The sequence below is a fragment of the Rhincodon typus genome, chromosome 3 (assembly GCF_021869965.1).
Source record: "Rhincodon typus isolate 14 chromosome 3, sRhiTyp1.1, whole genome shotgun sequence".
NCBI lineage: Eukaryota > Metazoa > Chordata > Chondrichthyes > Orectolobiformes > Rhincodontidae > Rhincodon > Rhincodon typus.
In genome coordinates this window covers 96,343,035-96,371,034 of record NC_063334.1, presented here as the reverse complement: position 1 = coordinate 96,371,034, position 28,000 = coordinate 96,343,035, and the positions used below count along the sequence as shown (strand labels likewise).

Below are 28,000 nucleotides of genomic sequence, written 5' to 3'. Positions count from 1 at the left end.
TTCAGTGTTGCTGGGTCAAAATCCTAAATGGTGAAAATCTCTAACATTAGGTGAGTGCGCCTACACAAAATTGATTGTAGCAGTTCAAGAAGTCAACTCATCACCACCTTCTGAAGGGCAATTAAGGATCAGCAATAAGTGCTGGCCGAAGCAGCAGAGCCCAGATATCCTGAATGAATAAAAAGATGTGCCCAAAGTAAACAGGTAGACTAGGAAGCAAAAGCGGTCAATGGTAGAGCAAAGGGTCTCAGAAATAAAATAAGCTTCAACAGGGCAGTGAAGTTGGGAGAGAAACTATGAAAATAGAAAAGGATCTCTAAATAATTTCTTACTTTCCTTTATGGCCTTACAAGATGCAGGAGCACTCTCCAAGGCCCTAAAAGGATGAGCCAAGCCTTCACTGCCCTGGGCTCTCTTTACACTCTCCATCTTCACTACAACAAGAGCAGCCTCAATCCCCGAACGTTCACCGCCAACACTCTTCCATACATGCCTTCCTCTGCCATCAGCGTCCACTTCCAATTACTTACTCGTAAAAAAACTGGCTCAATCTCTGGAAACCGGCATCTGGTTTCTGCCTAATTCCCATGATTCACCAGGAAATGTGGACCAAATGTTTGTTAATGAGCACCGGTAATTTAAATTGTCATGGTCTCATACTACCATGGGTGCACAGGAAACTCAATTAACATGCAGTTTCCCAAAGCTAATCTAATATACTAACCAAGGGAGAGACCATGATGATGAAGGTCGTTCTCCCAGGACTAGGCAAGCCAATTGCACTGCGGGTGCTAACACCTGTCCCCAAATGTGGGGCACATAATTGTAAAATCTGTATTGGTGGGAGATAAGCAGCTAAAACTCCCCTGGATACAGCACAACTTATTGTGCCCTTTGTATTGGCATAACAAATTATTACAAATGAATCTTACAAAGACTTGTCTGTCAGTCACTTGATTATCCTTGATCAAGCACACAATCTGCTTAAACATTCTTATTGTTTTATTCCACTCCCCATCCTACCCATTCTACTTTATAACTGAAATGTGATTCAGAACAACATCCTACCATCAAGCAGGAGTAGAAAAACCCATTTGAACATGGGTGCCCCCATATGACATTAAACTAAAAAAAACTTAAATGACAGAAGGCAGTCTTATTTAAAACTATTCGTAGAAAAATAATACAGGCAGAGAAATAATTATAGAGAACAAAAAACAGAAGCCAATGGCATTGAGGCAAAGACAAACAGTGAAAAGTTGCTGAACATTGGTAGGCAATTTTTTTAACTCTGCTTTGAGCAAATACCGCTATTAAGATTGCTCTTTTTACCACTTCCTCTCGTTAACCATTTTCCTTGAGATACAAATACGCCAAAATAAACAAATAACAATAGAATCCAAAAACATTCTATTAACGGTTATCTGCATTTTTGAAATTTAATTGGATCAATCAAATTTTAGAAATGGTTGATAAATTTACTTAAAATCAACTTTATCACAAATTGTAAATGACATACCTTTGCTTATATTTGATGCTTGTGGAAGGACTTTCTGCCTTGACACAATCATGCTGCTGAGATAATAATGACGATCGGCATAAAATACTATCAGGTGAAGACAAATCAGAAACTTGTTCTGTAAAATCATTCTGATCTTCCTTCAGAATTGTGGTGTCTATGTGGTCCTCAAGATAGTAATTTGAATGCTTCCTACATAGATTGTCTTCTAATGATGCAGGTATATTGGATTCCATCGACTGGGGGACATTGTAAGCCCGGCAAAGTTGGTCCTCAGATGACTTCTCATGCAGTGCATTAGTAGTACTGGTACTTGCAGTGGTAAGATTGTTACTATTATAGTTTATACCGCCTTCATTAACCTAAGAAGAAGGATATATTTAATTGACCGCAATAAATAAAAAGGCTGAAGGTACGGTGTAATGCAACACAATCAAAACTTTAGTTGCTAAATGTTTTCGGTCTCAAACATATATAATTATTCTATGGTCATCCCTTGTTAATCTTAAGGTGCTCTTGAAAAGGGTTCAAGTGCCACATGATTCAGACAGAAAGCCATAAGAAATGTTCACAATTTTAAATGATAGACTTTACCATGGATCATCCCAAATTCTTTCACAAGACTGCATTGCGTGTGTAAAATAATGTTGTAAACTACAACCATGGGCTCACACAATAGAGTGTTAATTCAGCCCACTGATTCAGCCTGCCCTATACTAAAACAATCCAAAAGTAATCCTATAGCCTCAGTACTGCAAATTCTCTCCACTTTAACCACAATACTCTATCCCTACTGCAAAACTATTCATGCTCCAATTACTTTCTGGCTAAAGAAATCATTCCTCACTTCCGAAGACAGTTTTGAATTAATGTCTTTTCTTTACTAACTCCACGAGCACAGAAAATCTCCCTGTACTAATCATATTAAAACCTTTGGTAATTTTAACTGATCTGTCCCTTACAGGAAAAAAAAATGTTTACTGAGCCTTGCATGCCATTGATGAATCTTCAAATCACACAAATATATTCATATTTTCTGACCCTCCGTATTCCCATCAGTAGGAAAGCATCATAGAGTGGGTTAATGTCACAGCAGGCTCTCATTTTGAGGTAACGCATGTAGCAGGACCATCACAGACAAATCATTAGGTGAAATAGCTAATGAACATATGCATTTAAAACATACCTGTTTTCTTAAAACACACAACAAAAACAATCTCATCTATTCCTCAATAATCAGTTTACAGCAATTCAAATCCAAAGAAATTATCCCTCAATATCAAGTCTTTAAGTTTGATTTAACTGCTTCTCCACAGTTCTGTCCTGTGAACTGTGAGATATTCTTATATAAATACAAATCTGAAAGCTTAGACTTTCTCAATATTTTAATCCTCTGTCAATTTCTAACCAAACACTTTTAGTCTAGAAGTTTCATAAACTAAACAAACTATACTCATATAGAGTCATACAGTCATAGAGATATAGAGCACGGAAAGAGATCCTTCAGTCCAACTTATGCATGCTGACCTGATATCCTAAATAAATCTCGTCCCACTTGCCAGCATTTGGCCCATATCTCTCTTAAACCTTTCCCATTCATATACCCATCCTGATGCCTTTTAAATATTGTAATTGTACCAGCCTCCACCATCTCCTCTGATAGCACATTCCATATACGCACTATCCTCTGCATGAAAAAGTTGCCCCTCAGATCCCTTTTATATTTTTCCCCTCCCACCTTAAACCTATGCCCTCTAGTTTTGGACACCCCCCACCCTGAGGAAAAGACCGTGCCTATTTACCCTATCCATGCCCCTCATGATTCTATAAACCTCTACATGGTACCTCTACATGGTCATCCCTCAGCCTCTGACGCTGCGGGAAAAATAGCGAGCCTATTCAGTCTCTCCCTATAGCTCAAACTCTCCAACCCTGGCAACATCCTTGTCAATCTTTTCTGAACCCTTTCTAGTTTCACAACATCTTTCCTGAAGGAGGGAGGCCTGAATTGCACACAATACTGCAGAAGTGGCCTAACCAATGTCCTGTACGGCCTAAATATGACCTCCCAACTCCTGTACTCAATGAATCAACCAATAAAGGCAAAGCATAGCAAATGCCTTCTTCAGGATCCTATCTACCTGCATATCCACTTTCAAGGAACTATGACCTTGCACTCTAAGGCCTCTTTGTTCAGCAACACTCCCCACGACCTTACCATTAAGTGTATAAATCCTGCCCTGATTTGCCTTTCCAAACGGCAGCACCTCCTACTTATCTAAGTTAAACTCCATCTGCCACTCGTTGGCCCATCTGATCAAGATCCTATTGTACTCGGAGGTAAACTTCTTCGTTGTCCACCATGCCTCCAATTTTACAGTCTCCTTCTTTCTAGGAGAAAAACCATATTTGCTTCCGATTCTGGTCAAGTATCCTCAAACTGTCCTAACAGCTTTCAGTCTCGAGTTTTTAAGCAAAAATCAATCTTTGATTATTCTAAACCAAAATGAAGCTTTCAATGTTTGCTCTCCTGTCATCAACCTCACAGTATGAATAATCTTCTATAAACAATGCAGGAACTTTACAGCCACTTGCCCTGCGATACATACTAGATTATTTCAAGAATCAAGAGATCTTTCTCAACTTATTGCTTTTTTACTCTTCACAAAAGTAACCAACGCCCACATGCCACAAGCTTGAAAAATCATATACCTTTCAATACACGCTCTAGCCCTGCACTGCTATTAAAACTGTACAATTCATGTTGTGTTGTTTCTTCATGTTTCTGCTACTAAGATGTATTATCTCACATTTTTCTACATTGAACTTCACCTGCCACCAATCCATCAACCTATCTACATCCTTTTGAAGTTTCATGCTACTCTCCTCATAGTTCATAATGGCTCCAAGTTTTGCACTGTCCACAAATTTTGAAATTGTGCCTGTACACAAAGGGCTAGATCATTGATATATGTTAGGTAAAGCAACCTTAGTCCCCAGCCAAAAAACATCCATTAACCATTATACTCAATTTTCTATCCGTCAACCAACTTTATAATCATGCTAATACTGTCCCTTTTCTTCCGCGAGTTTTAAAATAGATCACACGTATGTTGTGCGGCACTTGTTGCAAAGTTGGGTAGAATATTTGTAAACTGGAAGGCAGGATGTTACAATTTAGTGTTTGTACAATGCTAGGCAGGGGGGAAACCATTGCATGGTCATTTTAAAAGATGATGTGCTTTTTCTATGCTGAGAGATTTAAAAAGGATGTCTGCGAGCAGCAGTTTGAAAGTTTGCAAGTATACAGAGAGCACCCAAATTGAAACATTCGTATCAAAAGGCTGTACAATTAGCAGGCCAAGCAGCAGTTTTTACCAAGACAACAAGTTTTGAATTTATTTAGTCAATTTGAACCAGGCACTTAGATACAAAAAAAAATTAAATTTAAATCTGATGGTTTTGACAACATAGGACCAATCCTATTGTAAGAAATTGATGTGTAATCAAGGGTACAAATGAAGAGGGCAGTTGGATAAAGACTGCAGAGCAAACAGCTGTCCGCCAGAGTTAACAGCCATCAGCTCTCGAGAATAGCCGACTCTCGCAGACTTCTCTAAGTCTTAGAGGAAGCACCATCTAAATAGCAAAGGTACCCACAGCATAACCAGTTAACATTCCTGACAGAAGAATCCATGGAGAAGCCACAAAGCATTCCGGAAGACACGTAACCTGGCTGTAATTTTAAGAGACTAAGTTTTTTTTGTCAAAGTGGGATTTGTATTTATTGGAACAGCATACCATTAGAATCTTGTTGTTTTCGGGAATGGTTAGTAGTTAGAAGAGGTTTATTTGGTTTGTTAATAGTTTAGTTAATTTGTTCATTGCTAGAGTTAAATAAATAAATTGTTACATGTTGAGTGTCAGCAGTTTATTTTATTTAACCACTAGAAGTTGCTGAAAAGCAGGTTATAACACTTATCACACTCCTTTTACAGATTATAGAGCCAGGTGCTCCTCTCTGGGGGCTTTCAGTTTTTTTAGTTCTCAGGGGGTGGGGGGGGGGCGCGGGGAGGGAAGGGAAGAGAGGTCAATCTCCGCTTTATAACACACTATATGTCCCTTTTGTGTGATTCTGAGTATTTCACAGCAAGAATTGCAATTGCAGAACAAGGTGTATCAGGGAGTTGTTTTGTAATTCCGATGAAAAATCACTGGACTCGAAACATTAAGTCTGCTTTCTTCCCGCAGATGCTGCCAGACCTGTGGAGTTTCTCCAGCAATTTCTGTTTTTTGTTTCAGATTTGTAGCATCCACATGTAGCCTTACGGGAGGCAATGGCCTAGTGGTATTAGAGGTTGATAATTAACCTAGAGGCCCAAGTAATGTTCTGGGCACATGGGTTCAAATCCCACCACAGCAGATGGTGGAATTTTAATTCAATAAAAATCTGGGTTAAAGAGTCTCATGATGACCACGTATTCATTGTCGATTATTGAAAAAACCTATCTGGTTCATTAATGTCCTTTAGGGAAGGAAACTACAATCCTTATCTGGTCTGGCCTACATGTGACTCCAGACCCACAGCAATGTGGTTGACTCTCAACTGCCCTCTGAGAAATTAGGGATGGACAATAAATGCTGGCGCAGCCAGCAACGCCCTCATCCTGTGAATAAATATAAACAGAGCTCTGTTTTATTTTGGCTACTTTATAATTACTTCAATACATTGATATAATTTTATTTTTAACTGGAGTCAAAGTGTTAAGGAGTAACATGAAACAAGATTATCAATTAGCTTATTTAAATTATTTGGCAATAGTTTGAAATATTTTTGCAGGTCTTACCTGATCTACAACCATACAATTGACATAAATTTCTTCTCTGTCGTTCAGCATGGAAGAAAGTCTTGCTGCAGCCAGAAAGGTAGACAAACCTGGTTTTGACTTCTTGAGGAATTCTTGTGAAGAATGTTTGCACTCTGACAACCAAAAGAAAGCAAACGGATTTAGTATCAAGAAAATGGTTAAGTTGCATTGTGCTAATGAATGGAATATGTCATTAGAGTGCCTGATGATATCAGACACACTTGGAATTAGAATCAAGCCAGAATGGTTCTGGGAATTTCTCTCCTAATTCTGTATGTAGTGTTCAGGAGTATGTCGGTTATAGGGGGATGGGTCTGGGTGGGATGCTCCAAGGGTCGGTGTGAACTTGTTGGGCTGAAGGGCCTGTTTCCACACCGTAGGGATTCTTTGATTCTATGATAGTGTACATCATTAATAGGGGGTTCCTGTTCACCGGTATGAAGGCAGACTCATCTCTCCCAGTACAGCCTCAATATAAACTTTACAACATGGTGGCAGCATAGAACATAGGACATTACAGCGCAGTACAGGCCCTTCGGCCCTCGATGTTGCGCTGACCTGTGAAACCAATCTGAAGCCCATCTAACCTACACTATTCCATTATCATCCATATGTTTATCCAATGACCATTTAAATGCCCTTAAAGTGGGCGAGTCTACTACTTTTGCAGGCAGGGCATTCCACGCCCTTACTACTCTGAGTAAAGAACCTACCTCTGACATCTGTCCTATATCTATCACCCCTCAATTTAAAGCTATGTCCCCTCGTGCTAGCCATCACCATCCAAGGAAAAAGGCTCCCACTGTCCACCCTATCTAATCCTCTGATCATCTTGTGTGTCTCTATTAAGTCACCTCTTAACCTTCTTCTCTCTAACGAAAACAGCCTCAAGTCCCTCAGCCTTTCCTCATAAGACCTTCCCTCCATACCAGGCAACATCCTGGTAAATCTCCTCTGCACCCTTTCCAATGCTTCCACATCCTTCCTATAATGCGGTGACCAGAACTGTACGCAATACTCTAAGTGCGGCCGCACCAGAGTTTTGTACAGCTGCAACATGACCTCATGGCTCTGAAACTCAAATCGCTCTACCAATAAAACCTAACACACCATACGCCTTCTTAACAACCCTATCAACCTGGGTGGCAACTTTCAGTGATCTATGCACATGGACACCGAGATCTCTCTGTTCATCCACACTACCAAGAATCTTACCATTAGCCCAGTACTCTGTATTCCTGTTACTCCTTCCAAAGTGAATCACCTCACACTTTTCCACATTAAACTCCATTTGCCACCTCTCAGCCCAGCACTGCAGCTTATCTATGTCCCTCTGTAACCTGCAACATCCTTCTGCACTATCCACAACTCCACCGACTTTGGTGTCATCCGCAAATTTACTAACCCATCCGTCTACACCCTCATCCAGGTCATTTATAAAAATGACAAACAGCAGTGGCCCCAAAACAGATCCTCGAGGTACACCACTAGTAACTGAACTCCAGGATGAACATTTCCCATCAACCACCACCCTCTGTCTTCTTACAGCTAGCCAATTTCTGATCCAAACCACTAAATCACCCTCAATCCCATGCCTCCATATTTTCTGCCATAGCCTACCATGGGGAACCTTATCAAATGCTTTACTGAAATCCATATACACCACATCAACCGCTTTACCCTCATCCACCTGTTTGGTCACCTTCTTAAAGAACTCAATAAAGGTTTGTGAGGCACGACCTACCCTTCATAAAACCGTGTTGACTATCCCTAATCAAATTATTCCTTTCTATAGGATTATAAATCCTATCTCTTATAATCCTTTCCAACACTTTACCCACAACCGAAGTAAGGCTCACTGGTCTATAATTACCAGGGTTGTCTCTACTCCCCTTCTTGAACAAGGGGACAACATTTGCTAGTCTCCAGTCTTCTGGCACTATTCCTGAAGACAATGACGACATAAAGATCAAAGCCAAAGGCTCTGCAATCTCCTCCCTAGCTTCCCAGAGAATCCTAGGATAAATCCCATCTGGCCCAGGGGACTTATCTATTTTCACACCTTCCAGAATTGCTAACACCTCCTTCTTATGAACCTCAATCCTGTCTAGTCCAATAGCCTGTATCTCGGTATTCTCCTCAACAACATTGTCTTTTTCCTGTGTGAATACTGACGGAATATATTCACTTAGAGCCTCTCCTATCTCTTCGGACTCCACACACAACTTCCCATTACTGTCCTTGACTGGCCCTAATCTTACTCTAGTCATTCTTTTATTCCTGACATATCTATAGAAAGCTTTAGGGTTTTCCTTGATCCTACGTGCTAAAGACTTCTCATGTCCCCTCCTGGCTCTTCTTAGCTCTCTCTTTAGGTCCTTCCTGGCTAACTTGTAACTCTCAAGCGCCCTCACTGAGCCTTCACGCCTCATCTCTACATAAGCCTCCTTCTTCCTCTTGACAAGAGATTCAAATTCTTTAGTAAACCACGGTTCCCTCGCTCGACCGCCTCCTCCCTGCCTGACAGGTACATACTTCTCAAGGACACGCAGTAGCTGTTCCTTGAACAAGCTCCACATTTCAATTGTGCCCAGCCCCTGCAGTTTCCTTCTCCATCCTATGCATCCTAAATCTTGCCTAATCGCCTCCCCCAGCTATAAAACTCTTGCCCTGCGGTATATACCTATCCCTTTCCATCGTTAAAGTAAATGTAACCGAATTGTGGCCACTATCACCAAAGTGCTCACCTATCTCCAAATCTAACACCTGGCCTGGTTCATTACCCAGTACCAAATCCAATGTGGGCTCGCCTCTTGTTGGTCTATCTACATACTGTGTCAGGAAACCCTCCTGCACACATTGGACAAAAACTGACCCATCTAAAGTACTCGAACTATAGCGTTTCCAGTCAATATTTGGAAAGTTAAAGTCCCCCATAACAACTACCCTGTTACTTTCGCTCCTATCCAGAATCATCTTTTCAATCTCTTCCTCTACATCTCTGGAACTTTTTGGAGGCCTATAGAAAACTCCCAACAGGGTGACCTCTCCTTTCCTGTTTCTAACCTCAGCCCATACTACCTCAGTAGACGAGTCCTCATCAAATGTCCTTTCAGCCACCGTTATACTGTCCTTGACTAACAATGCCACGCCTCCCCCTTTTTTACCACCTTCTCTGATCTTACCGAAACAAACATCTAAACCCCGGAACCTGCGACAACCATTCCGGTCCCTGCTCTATCCATGTCTCCGAAATGGCCACAACATCGAAGTCCCAGGTACCAACCAATGCTGCAAGTTCACTCACCTTATTCCGGATGCTCCTGGTATTGAAGTAGACACTTCAAACCACCTTCCTGCCTGCCGGTACACTCCTGCGACCTTGAAACCTTACTCATGACCTCATTACTCTCAACCTCCTGTACACTGGAGCTACAATTCAGGTTCCCATCCCCCTGCTGAATTAGTTTAAACCCTCCCGAAGAGCATTAGCAAATTTCTCCCCCAGGATATTGGTACCCCTCTGGTTCAGGTGTAGACCATCCCGTTTGTAGAGGTCCCACCTACCCCAGAATGAGCCCCAATTATCCAGGTATCTGAATCCCTCCCTCCTGCACCATCCCTGTAGCCACGTGTTCAACTGCTCTCTCTCCCTATTCCTCGCCTCGCTAGCACGTGGCACGGGTAACAAACCAGAGATAACAACTCTGTTTGTTCTAGCAGTTGTAGACTGGCTGCAGAAGGCAACAAAAAAAAAAAGAAAAAAAAAACCCATCAGTGGAAACAATACTGTCCAGCAATCAGACATGAATTAGTTCTTCACTTGCTCAACTATAGGACATAGGTAGGCCTTTAGAAACGGCTTAGTCCCTACCTGAGCCTTTGGACCATGAGGCTGGTCCAGACCAGACCACACCACTCAGGCAATAAGGCGGCACTGAACATTTACTCCGATACCATTTCGAACCTTTCTACAAACATGATAAAGACCAGGTCAAGAAAAGAGAAATACTGCAGATGCTGGAGAATCAAACAAAACAAAATGCTGGAGAAACCCTGCAGGCCTGGCAGCATCTGGAGAGGGAAACAGAGCTAACGTTTTGAATCCATTTTCAAAAAATGAAGAGAGCTAGAAATATGGTGGGTTTTATGCTGTTGAAAATGATGGGGATGATTAGGTAGAATGGAAGGGGAGGGGAAGGAGGGTTAGAGATCAGACAAGATTAAAGTCCAAAGGCAATCAAACATCAGGTTAAGAGATAACAGGGTGTAGATCTGGATGAACACAGCAGGCCAAGCAACATCAGAGGAGCAGGAAGGCTGACATTTCGGACCTAGACACTTCTTCAGGAATCGGGGAGGGGAAGGGGGTTCTGAAATAAATAGGGAGAGGGGGGAGGCGGATAGAAGATGAATAGAGGAGAAAATAGGTGGAGAGGAGACAGACAGGTCAAAGAGGCGGGGAGTTAGGGAGGAGATAGGTCCGTCCAAGGAGGACGGACAGGTCAAGGGGGCAGGATGAGGTTAGTAGGTAGGAGATGGGGGTGGGGCTTGAGGCGGGGCGGGGGATACGTGGGAGGAAGGACAGGTTAGGGAAGCGGGGACGAGCTGGGCTGGTTTAGGATGCGGTAGGGGGAGGGGAGATTTTGAAGCTTGAAGTCCACATTGATACCATTGGGCTGCAGGGTTCCCAAGCGGAATATGAGTTGCTGTTCCTGCAACCTTCGGGTGGCATCGTTGTGGCACTGCAGGAGGCCCAGGATGGACATGTCGTCTGAGGAATGGGAGGGGGAGTTGAAATGGTTCGCGACTGGAAGGTGCAGTTGTTTAGTGCGAACCGAGCGTAGGTGTTCTGCAAAGTGGTCCCCAAGCCTCCGCATGGTTTCCCCGATGTAGAGGAGGCCACAACAGGAACAGCGGATGCAGTATACCACATTAGCAGATGTGCAGGTGAACATCTGCTTGATGTGGAAAGTCTTCTTGGGGCCTAGGATGGGGGTGAGGGGGGAGGTGTAGGGTTAGGTGTAGCACTTCCTGCGGTTGCAGGGAAAAGTGCCGGGTGTGGTGGGGCTGGAGGGGAGTGTGGAGCGGACAAGGGAGTCACAGAGAGAGTGGTCCCTCCGGAAAGCAGATAAGGGTGGGGAGGGAAAAATGCCTTTGGTGGTGGGGTCGGATTGCAGATGGCAGAAGTGTCGGGGGATGATGAGTTGGATCCGGAGGTTGGTGGGGTGGTACATGAGGATGAGGGGGATTCTGTTTTGGTTGTTATTGCGGGGAGGGGGTGTGAGGGATGAGTTGCGGGAAATGCGGGAGACACGGTCGAGGGTGTTCTCGACCACTGAGGGGGTGGGAAGTTGCGGTCCTTGAAAAACAAGGACAAGGACAAGGACATCTGAGATGTGCAGGAGTGGAATGCCTCATCCTGGGAGCAGATGCGGCAGAGGCGAAGGAATTGGGAATAGGGGATGGCATTTTTTGCAGGAAGGTGGGTGGGAGGAGGTGTATTCTAGGTAGCTGCGGGAGTCGGTGGGCTTGAAATGGATATTGATTTCTAGGTGGTTGCCAGAGATGGAGACAGAGAGGTCCAGGAGACCCACCCCCATCCCAGGCCCCAAGAAGACTTTCCACATCAAGCAGATGATATTCACCTGCACATCTGCTAATGTGGTATACTGCATCCGCTGTTCCCATTGTGGCCTCCTCTACATCGGGGAAACCAAGCAGAGGCTCGGGGACCGCTTTGCAGAACACCTACGCTCAGTTCGCACTAAACAACTGCACCTTCCAGTCGCGAACCATTTCAACTCCCCCTCCCATTCCTCAGATGACATGTCCATTCTGGGCCTCCTGCAGTGCCACAACCATGCCACCCGAAGGTTGCAGGAACAGCAACTTATATTCCGCTTGGGAACCCTGCAGCCCAATGGTATCAATGTGGTTTTCACAAGCTTCAAAATCTCCCCTCCCCCTACCGCAGCCTAAAACCAGCCCAGCTCATCCCCGCCTCCCTAACCTATTCTTCCTCCCACCTATCCCCTCCTTCCACCTCAAGCCCACCCCAATCTCATACCTACTAACCTCATCCTGCCCCCCTTGACCTGTCCGTCCTCCCTGGACTGATCTATCCCCTCCCTACCTATACTCACCTGGCTCCATCCCTGCCTCTTCAACCTGTCTGTTTCCTCTCCACCTATCTTCTCCTCTATCCATCTTCTCTCCGCCTCCCCCTCTCTCCCTATTTATTTCAGAACCCCCTTCCCTTCCCCCATTTCTGAAGGAGGGTCTAGGTTCGAAACGTCAGCCTTCCTGCTCCTCTGATGCTGCTTGGCCTGCTGTGTTCATCCAGCTCTCCACCTTGTTATCTCGGATTCTCCAGCATCTGCAGTTCCTACTATCTCTGAAACACCAGGTTAACATGCTTTTGTAGTCTATCAATAAAATTGCTGATATGCCAAACTCATAGTAGGGAAACAAATAACAAAATACACAATTTGTATTAAGGCGGTCAACATCTATTTTAGTCTCAGACATAACACACAATTACCAATCACACATGGTTTAATAGGTGCAATCAAGAACCAATGGACAGCATGGATTCCTCCATTCATTTTGAAGACCACTGTGACGACAGAACCTGTTAAAACAAATTTATCGGAGATCTTACAGTAGTTGGTGTTCTGAATGAGACTCTATCTGATCAGAGAGGTGCTCACCTTGCTCAGGCTGTTCAAATAGCCTGGCACGTTGAAATACATAAGCATAAAAAATCCGGGGAAAGAGAGAATTTCCACGGAAGCCCATGGCTGAGTTTGTCAAGATAGTTAGCTGCAAGCCAGCTAGGCTACATGGAACTCAGAAGAACAGGGATGAAGGCATGGTCACCACCATTCTCCTTATTCACTACAAAGTGTTCACATCGGAGGAAATCTGCACAGCCGTTACTGCAGTGAGAAACCATCTGCAACCAAAAATATCATTTCCGAATTGTCTGCAGGCACAGCAGAACAGTTCAGCAGTGGAACCAAATGGCATAAATAAATCACAACAACATATTCCTGCCCAGGAGATAAATGCAAGCGAACAGCCAAAAAGAATTGTTATTCTGGGCAAAGTTATAAAACTTCAAGATATTTTCTAGTATTCAGATGTTTTTGTTAACAGCAAGAGGACTGTGCTAAATTAGATACAGGGGCTGGAGTTCTGTTCTTCCCGATACAATACTGTGACTAAAACCTTACCTCCTTCAACCCTCTAATGTTCAACTTCGAGATGTAGAAGTAGTTCAGTGAAAGTCAAGGGGCGACTGCAAGCCACACTTAGCTGTAAGTGACTGGGGTTTAAAATATTTTGTATCCTACTTCTAATCAACAGCATGCTTTACAGAATGGAGAAGTTTGTATTGCCCTGAACCTTCTTTATTCATTAGCAGCAAACAAAGCAAATAATCTACCATTCTTTGATGGCACTCCACTTGTTGAACCACAGATGAATTTTCTGAATCTTTCACTCCCTTCGTCTGGTTTGGCTACATGTTGTGAAACACAAGTGTGCCAGACAGAACGGTGACCACCTTCAGGATACCATGTTAAGTCTGCATTTGAGAAGGAAGATGCCACCACTGTTGATGATTCAACGGAGGAGGGTTTCCTAGATCTAGCCTTGTTCTTTCAGCGCAGCATAGAGACCAAACAATTTACCTGAAGCCTCTCTTATCTCTGTATCATCCTTGCATGGACAAGATGCAGCTGTGTCTTTATCTCACAGTCCCACTGGACACTCCAATATCATTCCACACCAGCCACGTTTGAACACCCTACTCTTTTTGTTTCTTGTATAAAAGATGCCCCTGGTCACTGCAAGGAGTTTAACAGTCTAAAACAGAAGCAGTGACTTCTGCTTAATCAAGTATGGGCTCCATAATGTGATCAGACGAATAATAATGTGTTTGCATATTTTATATGGAGTTGTACTGCCTCATAATACAGTGCACTCAGTTTTTTTTTTTAAATTGTTTACTTGTAATTTTGCAAAGAACAATAAGAAATACCTTATGGAAATCCAAATCTTAACTGGGGCTCCTTTGCACACCATGCTAGTGACCTCAAAATTGTAATTAGACTCACCAGACAGACTTGCATATGAAGGTAAAATATAGTCTTCCAAAACTACTGCTCCAGATTATTTGATTTTCTTTTTGCGGATCCCCCACATTGGTAATTGGTTACAATAAAACTTGTATGTTTGACAAAACAATTATATCACAATATGTACAAATCAATGCCGTAATTCATCATTCTGTGCTGCTGAACAATGATTAGAAGTCAAATGATACTGTAATAGCTTCACTGCTGGGTTCTGTATCAGGATTGTCCCAATGAGATTAAAGGTCAATAAGATTAACTTTCAAAGTCTCGCAATTAGTCAATGCTAAACAAAGTAAACAGAGGGCTGAAGCATATTGTTTTTAGGATTAACACAAATTTCCTTAAGCATCACAATTTAGCAATCAAACTGGCTACACTAGTGCAAGTTAGATTTTCTTTTCTGATGGTTTTGAGAAACTCAGAATTGACACAAGAAACCAAGTTTGGAAAAGAAGGTTATCTACTTCCTTAATATATCTTCTTCTAAATTGTTGAATAGTACTACAAAAAGAAACCAATATGATTTCAATTGCAATTATGGTTTAGCTGTGTGTTAAGCCAACTTGCCTTCTGTCTAAAGTGATGTTTATAAATAGCTCAATCTTATCAGGCATTGTCCCATTCACTTTCAATTATCATTTCTCCTCTAAACCCCAATATAATCCCCCTTCCTCATAATATCCTACCCCAATTGCAACCTCCTTTCTTTAAAGCTATTGAGTTTTGGTTACTTTTACAAATGGGATTGAAATTGTCAAAGGCCTGAAATTGGTTATGGGCATTATGGTATTGGATTAACCTGTGCCTTTCATTGTGATAGGCAGACAGATGATGCCTGTGCTTTATTAAAAGATTTCAACATGAAACCAGGCTTCGTGTGCCGTTAGTTAGCAGTGAATATTAGAAGAATGGAGGTGGTGGGGGGGGGAAAGTAGAGAACAGGAAGGGGGTGTGAAATGTTACAAGTAATTAACGCCACTTAAATGTGGCATGCATCTCTTAAAGGGACGGTGAATTGTGGCAGTGAGAGGTGGGAGATTACTTTCCCAAAGTTCAAAGTTCAGAGCTCAGCAGGTTAGGATAATTAGCAAATAATACCAGGCAACAGCAAAGAACTGGACATGAACAAATATACTTGTATGTGTTAGAACACGAATGGAGGTAATAGTGTTGACCATCATGGGAAAATGCCAGATCTAGGCTATGGACACTGGTGGGGGGTGAAGCAATTATGGTGAGGGTAGCTATACCTATTTCTTCATCTCTCATCCTTCATCCCACAATCTCTTCCACCTTCTTTCTTTTCTTATCTTCCCTCACCAAAACACAACTCTAATCAGAGTCATGGTACAATTACAAAGTTTAAAAGACATTTGGATAAGTACATGAATAGGAAAGGTTTGGAGGGATAGGGGCCAGGAGCAGGCAGGTGGGACTAATTTTAGTTTGAGATTATGTTTGGCATGGACTGGTTCCCTTTATCATTTCAAATTCCCAAGAACTGGCACCTGTCCACTCTGTTTAGGAACAGGATGAATCACCGTTACTGAACCATACACCCAGTGTCACCATCTCATAGCCTCATTGTGCGTGTATTTTAGAAGCTGGGTACAGGAGAGCTCCACATGTGGTTGGTAAAACAATTGGGCAGGAGCAAGAGGTGAAGAATAACAAAACATGCTTTAACTCACCAGATGGCAAAGTTGCAGACTGATTTAATAAAGACGTTTAATAAAGACACAAATAAAGACGTTGGCGCAAAAACAGAAATTGCTGGAAAATCTCAGCAGGATCTGGCAGTATCTGTGGAGAGCAATCAAAGTTAATGTTTCAGGTCCAGTGACCCTTCTTCAGAAATAATGGTAGCTGGGAAAAGGATTCATATAGAAGATGGGGCAGGGGGGAGGAAGGAGAGTAAACAATAGGAGGAAATAGAGCCCAAAGAAAGAGAAAAACAGTTGGACACAGTAAAGGACTTAAAGGTCAGTCTGGGATCTGAATAACTGCTAATGGGGACAATTAGTGGCCGACGACAGGTAGTATGTGGTAGCAGCCCATGTGATGCCAAGGCCTGGTGTGTGGGTGTGGGGGAAGGCATGAGGAAAGGTGCTCAAGCCCTCTAATTGTTGAACTTGATATTAAGTCCAGAAGGTTGCAAGGGTCTCAAATGGAAAATGAGGCACTGTTCTTCCAGCTTGCATGGAGCTTCACTCAAGCACTGCAGCAAGCCTGAGGCAGACATGTTGGCCAGAGAATACAGTGGTGTGTTGAAGTGGCAAACAACTAGAAGTGGCAGGCACCATGTTCTCTGGCCAGCATCTCTGTTGGGCTTGAAGCCCATCTTTTCCAACATGCTAAGAGTGGCCACCTCCATCAGCACATCTGTGCAACTGAACATGATTCAACATCTGCTGGTTTATGTCACAGTTTCTATTGCAGCATAGTTTCCATCAATGCTCTAAGTGCTGCAGTGAAAGCTCAAACAGCTGCCACTGTGGTTCAGTTAGCTCTGATCAAAAGGAGCTTTCAGAGCAGCACAGCAGCCTATCAATACGATCACCAATGGATTACTGAGATTGCTAAAGACACACCTTGGAAGAATGGTAATGTTTCCATGCAGCACTAACTAGTGATCCTATCTTACAATGGGAGTATTCCTACTGTCATTCCTGCCACTCTGCCAGTGGCTGTTGTTTGTCTGTCAGCCACTCCCTCCAGAATGCTACAGCCCAAGCTGAAAAGGTGCAGTGTGAAGTCTGAGATTCACAGCTATTTGAGGTGGAGAACTGCGAGGGTGATGCATGCCTAGATGCACTGACAGGCCTGCCACAGAGCTGCTTGACACAATATTTCTAATCCAGTTGCTCAGAGACATTATTACACACCACTGGAGCAGGTGGGACTTGAACCAGGGCCTCCCAGTCCAGGGGTAGAGACACTACCATTGGTAAAGTGTAGTCACCATTGTAGGGGTTTTTAAATAACCTGTTCAGAGATGTTATGGCACGCCTCTGGAGCAGGTGGGACTTGAATCTGGACTTCCTGGCTTAAAAAGGCAGGGATAATGCCACTGTGCCCCTGATATCCAACTCTAATTTTGACAAGGGTTTCACAAAGAACTTGTAGCCCATTCTTTCCAGCGAGGGAATGGTGCCAAATTCAATGTTAGCACTTGTGGACCCAATCATCACGTGGTGTTTGATGGGTGATTTCTCAGCTTTCATTGCAACAGAAGTTCTGACTGAGTCATCAAATTTCTGTTTGTTGCCATGGATGCCCAGTTTAATACTACATCACTTCAGGCTCCTGCCACAATGGTTGCGGATACCAGTGCTCAAAGAGGCTTCAGGTTCTCACAGCAGACTGTTCTCCAGTAGATTACTAGGAATACCACCCCAGGAGGATGGCAAGGATGCAGTGCACTAATCAATTATGCTTCATGCTAGTCCATCCAATTTACACATCTCAGTTACCCAGACAAGCCTGTAGCCAGCCACTCTTTCTTAGATGGTGCTGTCTGAAACAAGAAAATTAAGGCCCACAGCTTCTTCTTGTCTTCAAGGTCATTTGCTGTATATGGATTACTGGAAGTGTTGATAAATATTTTGTGAATGGTGGATTTTATTTCGGGATTTTGGTCAGTAGGGCTATGTAAGGGTCCATGAGTGATGAGTTGTTGGGATATTATGAAGCAACTATAATGTGAGAAATGATTTTGGCACAACCAGAGCTGTCCGTAGTGAATGGGCCATGGATACTCCTCCACCTGAGGAGGTTGCCAAAGGTCTAGTGGCAAGATCTGTTCCCTGCTGAAAGTGAGATTGCAGAGAATGCAGCAAACCACTAAGCAGTTGGAGAATCTTTGGCTAGGGATAAAAAGCATACCCTTGGCGTCCAGCAGCCAGTCTCTGGTTCAGATCAGCCATGATCTTATTGAATTGTGAAGCAGGCTTGAGAGGCTGAATGACCTACTTTTGCTCATGATTTGGATGTTTCTATGTTCTTCGTGGTGAGACAAAGACGGCTGGTGCAAGTGACCGGGGTAGGATAAATGCATCATGACTACTGACAGGGAGGAAAGTACGAACACCGTGTTCTTGTCCTGCTGTGTCACTGTAGGTTGGATTGTAGAGTGCAGCACAGTCCAATTTTGGTGAAAAGTATACACTTAAGAGACCAGTCTTGGCTGACAGGGAGGTAGGAGTTTATTCAATATTACAGATCGTCTTGTAGAAATCTGAAAAGGCCTGCAGAGGAATTCATATTTTTAATTGACAACGTAAAATCCATCAGCTGAAATGGAGAGGAAAAGTGGAGTATACTTTAATATTACGTTATATTCTTGTTTTCTGCCTGTAACTAAGGGGAAATTGTTGAGTTGTAACACTGTTCATTTTACTGACTTTGTTCCTATCTTATAATTTAGAACCTCTTGATGGCTCATGCCTTTTATTATTTTCTCTCATTATTTGAGACAGAATGTCCTCTCTCTTTGTTGAAGTTAACCATTTCTGGTCTAAATAGAGGTATTCAGTTTCAATTTTTCTATTAAAGAATTCATTGTCCTCTCCCCTGCCACAGTTTACTCTATAATTTGCCAATTACGTGGAACAGATCCAAAATCTGTCAAATCGTCCACATCCCTTCAAGGCTGTCTACTAATCTTCATTTACGGAACAATGCAGAAGTTATCATATTGAGAGGGTAGGTTTCATCAAAGACATTAGGCAGGTTTTGCATTTCCTCTCTCATAAAACTTCTTACAATTCTTTTAACTGAAAGTGAAATAATCTCAAACACAGAATTCCTAATGTATCATTATTTAGATTTAGAATTAAAATAGAAACCAGCTTAGTCTCAAGCGAATAACAAGAATGTCAGAGGGCACATCCAACCCACACAGTTCTCAAAAAATCTTCAAGGGACTACGCACAACACGACACTGGGATAGGCCTGCTTGCTTAGGTCATATAATCATGTACAACGCAAGGAGTTTTTTAAAAACAAATAGATGGTGGGGCAGGAATGTTTGCAAACCAGTTTACATTAAAATACAGATTTCTCAGCTGCCATGTGTAAATGGGAGACAAAGAAATCAATGCTAAGGTATCAGCCTGTCAAACGAACAAATTAATCATGAAATGCCTTGCCAGTAGTAAGTCCAGGCGGATCCAGGTGATCTGGCAGAACTAATCTTTAAATGCCTGGGGATCTCAGCAGAAGAGTAATTGTTTCTTTGTTATTGAAGGTGTCATTGTCTATTGTTATTGAAGGTGTCAAATATTTATTTGATTTTTCTGTCTATTCTAGTGCTACCCAATATTTTTTCCCCATCATGACCCCATTTTGGTGTAGAAATTTGTTGACACTCCAAATGTGTGGCAAGGGCAGGAGGTGTGTTTTAAGGAGAAGCTACAGGGGAGGGGAGGGAACGCCTGTGAAACCAGTGGCTAAAGGTGGCATCAGAGACCTGTGACAGTGGCAGGAGGTAAAAGCTGTTTAATACACAGGGTTTTTAAGTAAATACACCTCTCTTGCCATTTGATCTTTTCGGAGAGGATTAAAGCCTACAAGATTGGGCTATCATGCCATGAGTACTATTTCAAAAAATACTGCAAGATTTAAGGGGACCTCACAGCTGTTGACACTTGGTCAGAACTCCATAGTAGCCATTAGTGCATCGCAGTTCACAAACTCCTAAAATCTTGACTGCCAACGAAACCCACCATTTGGGAATCCCTAATCTACACCCATCTGTTGGCAGAAAGGACATCCTGTCTCAAATGATTCCACCAATGTTGTTCTTTCGCCAGCTGTTAAGAGACATAAAAATAGTCAAGAAATAAATTTTCATCAAGTTTTCTATTTTGCTCCTTCCCTCCTACTCGTCTGTGACAAAATGTGGATGTTCTTCCTTGAAGGGTAGAGCTAATGAATTGAACAGGGTTGAATAAATTCTATGGAGACTTGATTTAAACATCGGTCTGGATCAGTCCTTTAAAGACCACACAGAGCAACATGTCCATACATGAAGTAGCCAGATCTTTCAATCAATTATTAAAATTACAATATTTCAGCAGTTATCATGTAAGAACATGTATCTGATATAAAATGATCTCCAAAAACCACAACCATCTACTTCTGATTAGAGTCATACCTAGTACAATGAAGAGATTCTTCCCAACCACCAGCATCTCCACGCCCAACCCCCATCTATTCCCATGACTTCAGTTTTGCTAGGGGTCCTTGGTGCCATACTCAGTTACAGTTACAAATATCTTGATGTCAAGAAACAAAAAATTACAGCACAGGAACAGGCCCTTCGGCCATCCAAGCCTGCACTGATCCAGATCCTCTATCTAAACCTGTCGCCTATTTTCCAAGGATCTGTATCCCTCTGCTCCCTGCCCATTCATGTATCTGTCTAGATACATCTTAAATGACGCTATCATGCCCACCTCTATCACCTCCACTGGCAACGTGTTCCAGGCACCCACCACCCTCTGCGTAAAGAACTTTCCACGCATATCTCCCTTAAACTTTTCCCCTCTCACCTTGAAATCGTGACCCCTAGTAATTGAGTCCCCCATTCTGGGGAAAAAGCTTCTTGCTATCCACCCTGTCTACACCTGTCATGATTTTGTAGACCTCAATCAGGTCCCCGCTCAGCCTCCGTCTTTCTAATGTAAATAATCCTAATTGACTCAACCTCTCTTCATAGCTAGCACCCTCCATACCAGGCAACATCCTGGTGAACCTCCTCTGCACCCTCTCCAAAGCATCCACACCCTTCTGGTAATGTGGCGACCAAAACTGTACGCAGTATTCCAAATGTGGTCAAACCAAAGTCCTATACAACTGTAACATGACCTGCCAACTCTCGTACTCAATACCCCGTCTGATGAATGAAAGCATGCCGTATGCCTTCTTGACCACTCTATCCACTTGCGTTGCCACCTTCAGGGTACAATGGACCTGAACACCCAGATCTGTGTATCAATTTTACCCCAGGGCTTTTCCATTTACCATATAGTTCACTCTTGAATTGGATCTTCCAAAATGCATCACCTCGCATTTGCATCATGGGCAATCACTATCTTGTAATAAATTCATGTCCATGTGTGAACCAAGGCTAGAAGCTGAGTAGCCCTGGCAGAACTCAAGCTGAATGTTAGCAGTGCAGGTTATTGCTAAACCTATTTATGAGATTCTTTTACCAGTTTGAAATATGTAACTAAGTCAAATTGCTTTAGTCCCAGAGGACCATATGGCCTCTCTCGTTAGAGAGAGGCATGACTGATAGTTGTTTAACCTGAGGGTCACCACACCACAGATGAGGGGAGAGGTTGAGAAGGAGAGTCCTTCACAGTAACCTTGCCAGTGCAGGAACTGAACCCTTGCTGTTGGCATCATTCTGCATCGCAAGCAAGCCATCCAGGCAACTGAGAAGTAAACTTGAATGACAGGTTTTATTTTCAGGGCAGAAATGCTCAAAGATTATTTTACTTCTCATCTAGAATTAGATATAATAGGATAAATTGCTTGGTCTTCATTTTAACATTTTTTGGAATTTATTTTGCAATGTTGTTATTTGTTGTTGTGTTTGCACTGACAATTTAAATGGTTTTTAGTCACACTGGATTAAATACAAAACACCATAACTATCTATGAAATTAACATGGTACAATTTATCCCTCATAAACCTTAATGACTAGTTAGTTACCCGGTCTTAAAATAGCCTACGGACATCATGAAATGACTAAACCTTTGAGCAATTAACTTTTAAGCATCTGATTTAACATGCTCAATAGAACCATTCATTCATTGCAAATTACAACCTGAACATTGTATGTGAACATTATACGTTTAGAATTTTGAATAACAAACCTAAGATCAAATGTTTAGTTGTTCAAGTGATATTCTGCAGTTTACATACTACTTGATGACATCAGTACAACAATCATATTGTTGTTGTATACAATTATACATCATAACAACATGAGTCTTGAAGGTCTATTCAAGGTTTTAGACCAAAAATAGAACCAAAGTTAATGCAAATGTAATTAACATTCACTTCTTGGACTGGTTTTGTTAAGTCATCTAAAACAATACTTGCTTGACAAAATTTGATAGCTACATTGCATTTTCGTGGGTAGGCTGGGAGTTGAGGGGAGGACGCAAGTTGACTCAGTTAGCTAAATGATTGAAGTGCAGTGCAGAATAAAATTAACAGTGCAGGTTCAGTCCCTGTACCAGCTATAGTAGTTCATAGAGTTCCAGCCCCATCAACTTGCCCCATATTTGTTGACTAGTTGCCCTCAAGCTATACATAAACCATTGACTCTATCTAATGGAGAAAGATGCCAATGGCCTTTTGTAGGCTATGGCTCCTTGCTAATATTAATATATTGCAAATATGCTATAGCAAGCCATTTATATAATCTGCTACTGCCATCAGATGGTAACACAATGTACAAAATTCTTCTAAAATTACCTTGGATAGAGATCACTATGCTACACATTGTAGTACATCCCACTTAGACTGAATGTACTTGTGTCTAAGTATTGACGTTTATGTCTTTAACTTAGGAACAAGGAACAAGGAACAAGGAACAAGACAGCACAGGAACTTGTCCTTTGGCCCATCAAGACCGCACCAACACATGACACTTTTCTAAACAAAAGACCTTTTGCCTCTATGTGGTCCATATCCCTCTATTCCCTGTCTATTCATGTATGTGTCAAGATGCTTCTTAAAATTGTAGCTTCTTCTACCACCTACTCTGGCCACACATTCCAGGCACCTGCCACTCTCAGGCCCTCACATCTCCTTTAAACTTATCCCTTTTACCTCAAACCTATGTACCCACGCAATTGACATTTCTGCCCTGGAAAAAGACTCCAACTATCCATTCTATCCATGCCCCTCACTTTTGTAAACATCTATCAGGTCACTCCTCAGACTCTGACGTTCGAATGAAAACAAATCAAGTTTGTCCAATATATCATCATAGCTAATACCCTCCAAGCCAGGCAACATCCTGGTAAACTGTTCCTGTATCCCTTCCAAAGCTTCCATATCCTTCTGGTAGTGTGGCGACCAGAACTCTATGCAGTTCTGTCTAGTGCTTCATCTTGAGGGACTGTCTACATACAAATAAAGATCAATAAATTTACATTTCGGTGATGGCACACAGACACAAAAGGCAGGATTACCAGGCCAGCTCAGAACCCAGCCAACTCAGTCACTTTCGTTGACATCATAGATGCATTGCAAATTTCAATGTGGAAGTTGGATAACTGACCTGGAATTGCATTTGTCATCCAATTAGCCGTGGGTGACACAGAAAACACACAAGACTTAAGTTATGACAGGCTTTATTCAAAGGGCAGGTGACAACAATTGCTAAGGTTCTGTTTGACCAAGAAATGAATGGGGAGAGCAGAGGTAATGAGGAAAGAAGTCCCTGCCAAAGCCAGGGCAGACGGTCACTGGAGATTCTACTGGAGGCAGAAACCGAGAGAAGAACCATCCTGTTCCCTGCCAATGGGAACAGAAAGCCCACATGGTTCACCAAGCGGACACAGGTAGAACTGTCTTAACAAGTTTAGCAGCAGAAGCTGGGCAATCAACTGTCCCATAATTTAAGGGATTATCCCTCATCTTGACCATAGATTATGAAATATGTCCCATATTTCTAGGACAGCCTGGGAGTCTCAGTAAGTGACCTGGGTGGAACTGCAGGTCTGAGAGTCGGTTAGCTGTGTGACTCCAGAAGATAAGTTGTCAGTTTTGGTTGCTCCCTCCCTCTCCCACAGTCACTGCTCCTACAGTCACCAGAAACCATTCCCCATCCCAGCCCGGCTCTGCTCTCATGCTCATCAGCATCTGCCAGCCACTTCCATGGCGACCAGCAATCCCCCTCTCCTGGTCCCATACAGACTCACTTAGTTTATTCCATAAGAACTGGTCATCCTGAGCAGAAGGGAGGTGGGGAGTACCCGAGTGCATTCAGAAAGGTTTCAGTGACCTTCTCCAGTGTGCAAACAGGAGTCTACAGACAGAAATGGTTGGCACCCCTCCCAGTCCTCAGAGTGCATAAGACAGGGACATTTTGAGAGCATAGAGTTCTCCTGACCAAGGGAGAAAAGTATGTGCAGGAACCCTGACGACATACAAGCAAAGGTCAGAACCCCAGTGCTGTTGGACAGAAGACTGCAGTACTGCAACACCAGCCTTTGCAATTATAAACCTTCAAGAGAGGCATTGTCCTATTTACATATTTCTTCATCATCAGGCCAAAAACAAGTTAAATAATGAGGAGAATAAGAGGGCATGCCTGCAGGTTTGGTTGCCTCAGGTAGTGTCACTGACACACTTTGATGATCTTGTACTGGGTTTGGCTAAACTGTCAAGCTACAGGAGTATTGCAAATGGAAATACAGGGATTCACTGAAAACATGGTAATATAAAACTGAACTTCTGCAGGTTCAAGGGACCCATAAAAATATCCTCCATAAAATGCCTTAAATGTAATTTAATTGTTTTTAGCATATGTGTTGAATGGCTCAATCTCTCTTTGCTATTTTTTAATGTTTCCCTCTTATGCAAATTCCCAAGGAGTCAAAGGAGGATGACACCTATGATGTTGTACCATTACATCATTTCTGTTCACTACAGGGAGGTGCTTGAATCTTGATGGAACCTCACACATTATTAGAGGGGCTGACAGAGAAAATTATACCACATGTCAGTGCTGGAGAATTCAGGTAAGACAGTTGGCTGTGCCCTGCTCCCCTCGGAGGATGAAGGAATGGCACAGCCCTGCTCAGGAGGGCACAGATACAGAGCCTAGGGAGTCTTAAAAAAAAGGCAACTCTATCTGGAGAACCATCATCAGGTGTGTACCTACATATTGGAGTTAATGGAAACACTGCGGTGACATTGGATGGATGAATCCATTCATCTCACATGCTCCATTATGGCTCAGTGCTTTGAGAGCACAAACTTCTCTACCGATAGAGTAGCTAACATTCTGGAGATCCATACATGATGTCACTCAGACTGGATACTGGAAGACCATATTGATTTCACAGGATGCACATCAGAGTCTCTGGAATTGACCAGCCAGTGTATAAGTGGCTAAATAAAGCCTGGAGCAGTTGTGAACTTTGGTTGTCAAAGGTACCGTGCAAGGGATGATGAGGTGACAGTCAACAATAAGAGGCCACATCTCAGAGGACAGTCACGGTCATTTTGCCTCTCCCTTCACACTCCAATACCATGAGCCTAAAATGGGTAAAGCATCTGAACCCATGTGACAGGGGTTGCCTTTGTGTATTGCAAGCAGAGCTGCCTTTGGAAATGCTCCCTAGCAACTGCACATGGGCCAAACACTAGCAGATCTCAGGCCCAGATAGACATGAGTGAGCAAACCGACTCCACTTCATCCACAGCCACTGGGGAATACCCCATAGGAAGTCAGACAGCCCAGGCCACAGTGTCAGTAATATTACCTTGTTGGGATGCAAGTAACAGTGAAATGTGCGACAATGAAATACAGGGCAAGTTGTAGCTCTGAGGTCGAATTTCCATTATATGTTGGTAAAACACGGGAGGACAGGAAGTAAGGGCTGGGCAGTGGTGTCAGTGTGGTAGTAAAAGTTGTTTAAGTCTGGAGGGTGTGGAACTTGCCTGTCCCTCTGTCCTTGCCCTTTCAGCCCCACTGCCCAGAGATCTGCCTCTACTTCAGTCGTTGCTCCCCGTAACTGTTAGGATCAACCTTCTTTGCAAATGCTGATTCTCTCTAATGCACTTGCTATGTTGGCGATAATGCAAGGTACTGCATTTGGGTAAAGCAAACAAGAGCAGAACTTATACAGTTAATGGTGGGGTCCTGGGCAGTGTTGTTGAACAGACAGACCTAGAAGTTCAGGTTCACAGTTCTTTGAAAGTTGATTCACAGGTAGACAGAGTCATAAAAGGGCGTTTGGTACTCTTGCCTTTGTTTCAGACCATTGAGTGTAGGGGTTGGGACATCATGTTCAGGTTGTACAGGATGTTGGTAAGATCACTGTTGGAGTACTATGTACAGTTCTGGTCACCCTGCCATGGGAAGGATATTAATAATATCGGAGAGGGCTCAGAAAAGATTTACTCGGATGTCACAGGAATGTTTGAGTTATAGAGAGACAATGGGACTTTTTTCACTGGAACGTAGGAAGTTGAGGTTTTATAGAAGTTTATAAAATCGTGACAGGCATAAATAAGGTGAATAGTAAAAGCTTTTTCCCTGGGGGGTGGGGGAGTTCAAAACTAGGGTCCTTATTTTTAAGGTGAGAGGAAAAAAGATTAAAAGGGACCTGAGGGGCAACATTGTCACAGAGGGTGATTCGTATGTGGAATGAACTGCCAGAGGAAGTGACAGATGTAGGTACGGTTACAACATTTAAAAGATATTTGGACAGGTACATGAATATGAAAGGTTGAGAGGGATATGCACCAAATGCAGGCAAGTGGGACTAGTTTGGGAAACTTTGTCAGCATGTACAAGTTGGACAAAAGGGTCTGCTTCCGTGCTGTATGACTAAAATGTGAAGTAGTCCTGAACAGCTCCCGTTTCATGAGCCCAAAATGATCTTGTCAAGAGTGCAGAGATTTGAAAAAGATAAATTTTCTCACTGAACACAACCGTTTGCCTGTGAATAAGGTTTTCTTCTGACTATCCTTGTTCGATGCAGCCTCTTGCTTCTGTCCTGCTATTCCAGCACAATCCCCATTGCAACACCATTTCCTTCATGATACTGACAGTGCATCAAATTCGCACCTTATAAAGCAAGTACAAAATTAGTCCTTTAAAGATCTTGCAGGCTTGTTAATGGGCTTAATTATCTATCTGCATACAGCAGATGGCTTACATCTTCCCATACCTGAAACTATGTTTTGGAACATGCCAGTTTAATGCCAGAAACCTGGCATACTAAAGCAAAATTGAATCAGAGATAGTAGGAACTGCAGATGCTGGAGAATCCGAGACAACAAGGTGCAGGGCTGGATGAACACAGCAGGCCAAGCAGCATCATAGGAGCAGAGAGGCTGACGTTTCGGGCCTAGACCCTTCATCAGAAAAGGGGGAGGGGAAGGGGGTTTTGAAATAAATAGAGAGAGGGGGAGGCGGATAGAGGAGAGGAAACAAACAGGTCGAAGAGGCAGAGATGGAGCCAGTAAAGGTGAGTGTAGGTAGGGAGTTAGGAAGGGGATAGGTCAGTCCAGGGAGGACGGACAGGTCAAGGGGGCGGGATGAGGTTGGTCGGTAGGAGATGGAGGTGCGGCTTGAGGTGGGAGGAGGGGATAGGTGGGAGGAAGGGACGAGCTGGACTGGTTTTGGGATGCGGTAGGGGGAGGGGAGATTTTGAAACTTGTGAAATCCACATTGATACCATTGGGCTGCAGGGTTCCCAAGCGGAAT

At 42.9% G+C, this 28,000-nt stretch overlaps 1 protein-coding gene and 1 pseudogene across 2 annotated transcripts in view; one reads left to right on the top strand and one right to left on the bottom strand.

Moving 5' to 3' along the window:
* Nucleotides 1-28,000, bottom strand: part of arhgef28a (Rho guanine nucleotide exchange factor (GEF) 28a) — a 380,773-nt gene that overhangs the window by 189,578 nt on the left and 163,195 nt on the right. For both annotated transcript variants that reach the window (XM_048621117.1, XM_048621120.1), the window contains 2 exons: nt 6,367-6,500; nt 1,520-1,881 (listed from right to left, as the gene is read on the bottom strand). In XM_048621117.1, coding sequence (XP_048477074.1) covers nt 1,520-1,881; nt 6,367-6,500 — 496 coding nt within the window. The remainder of the gene's footprint in view (nt 1-1,519; nt 1,882-6,366; nt 6,501-28,000) is intronic.
* LOC125482853 lies at nt 717-867 on the top strand (annotated as a pseudogene).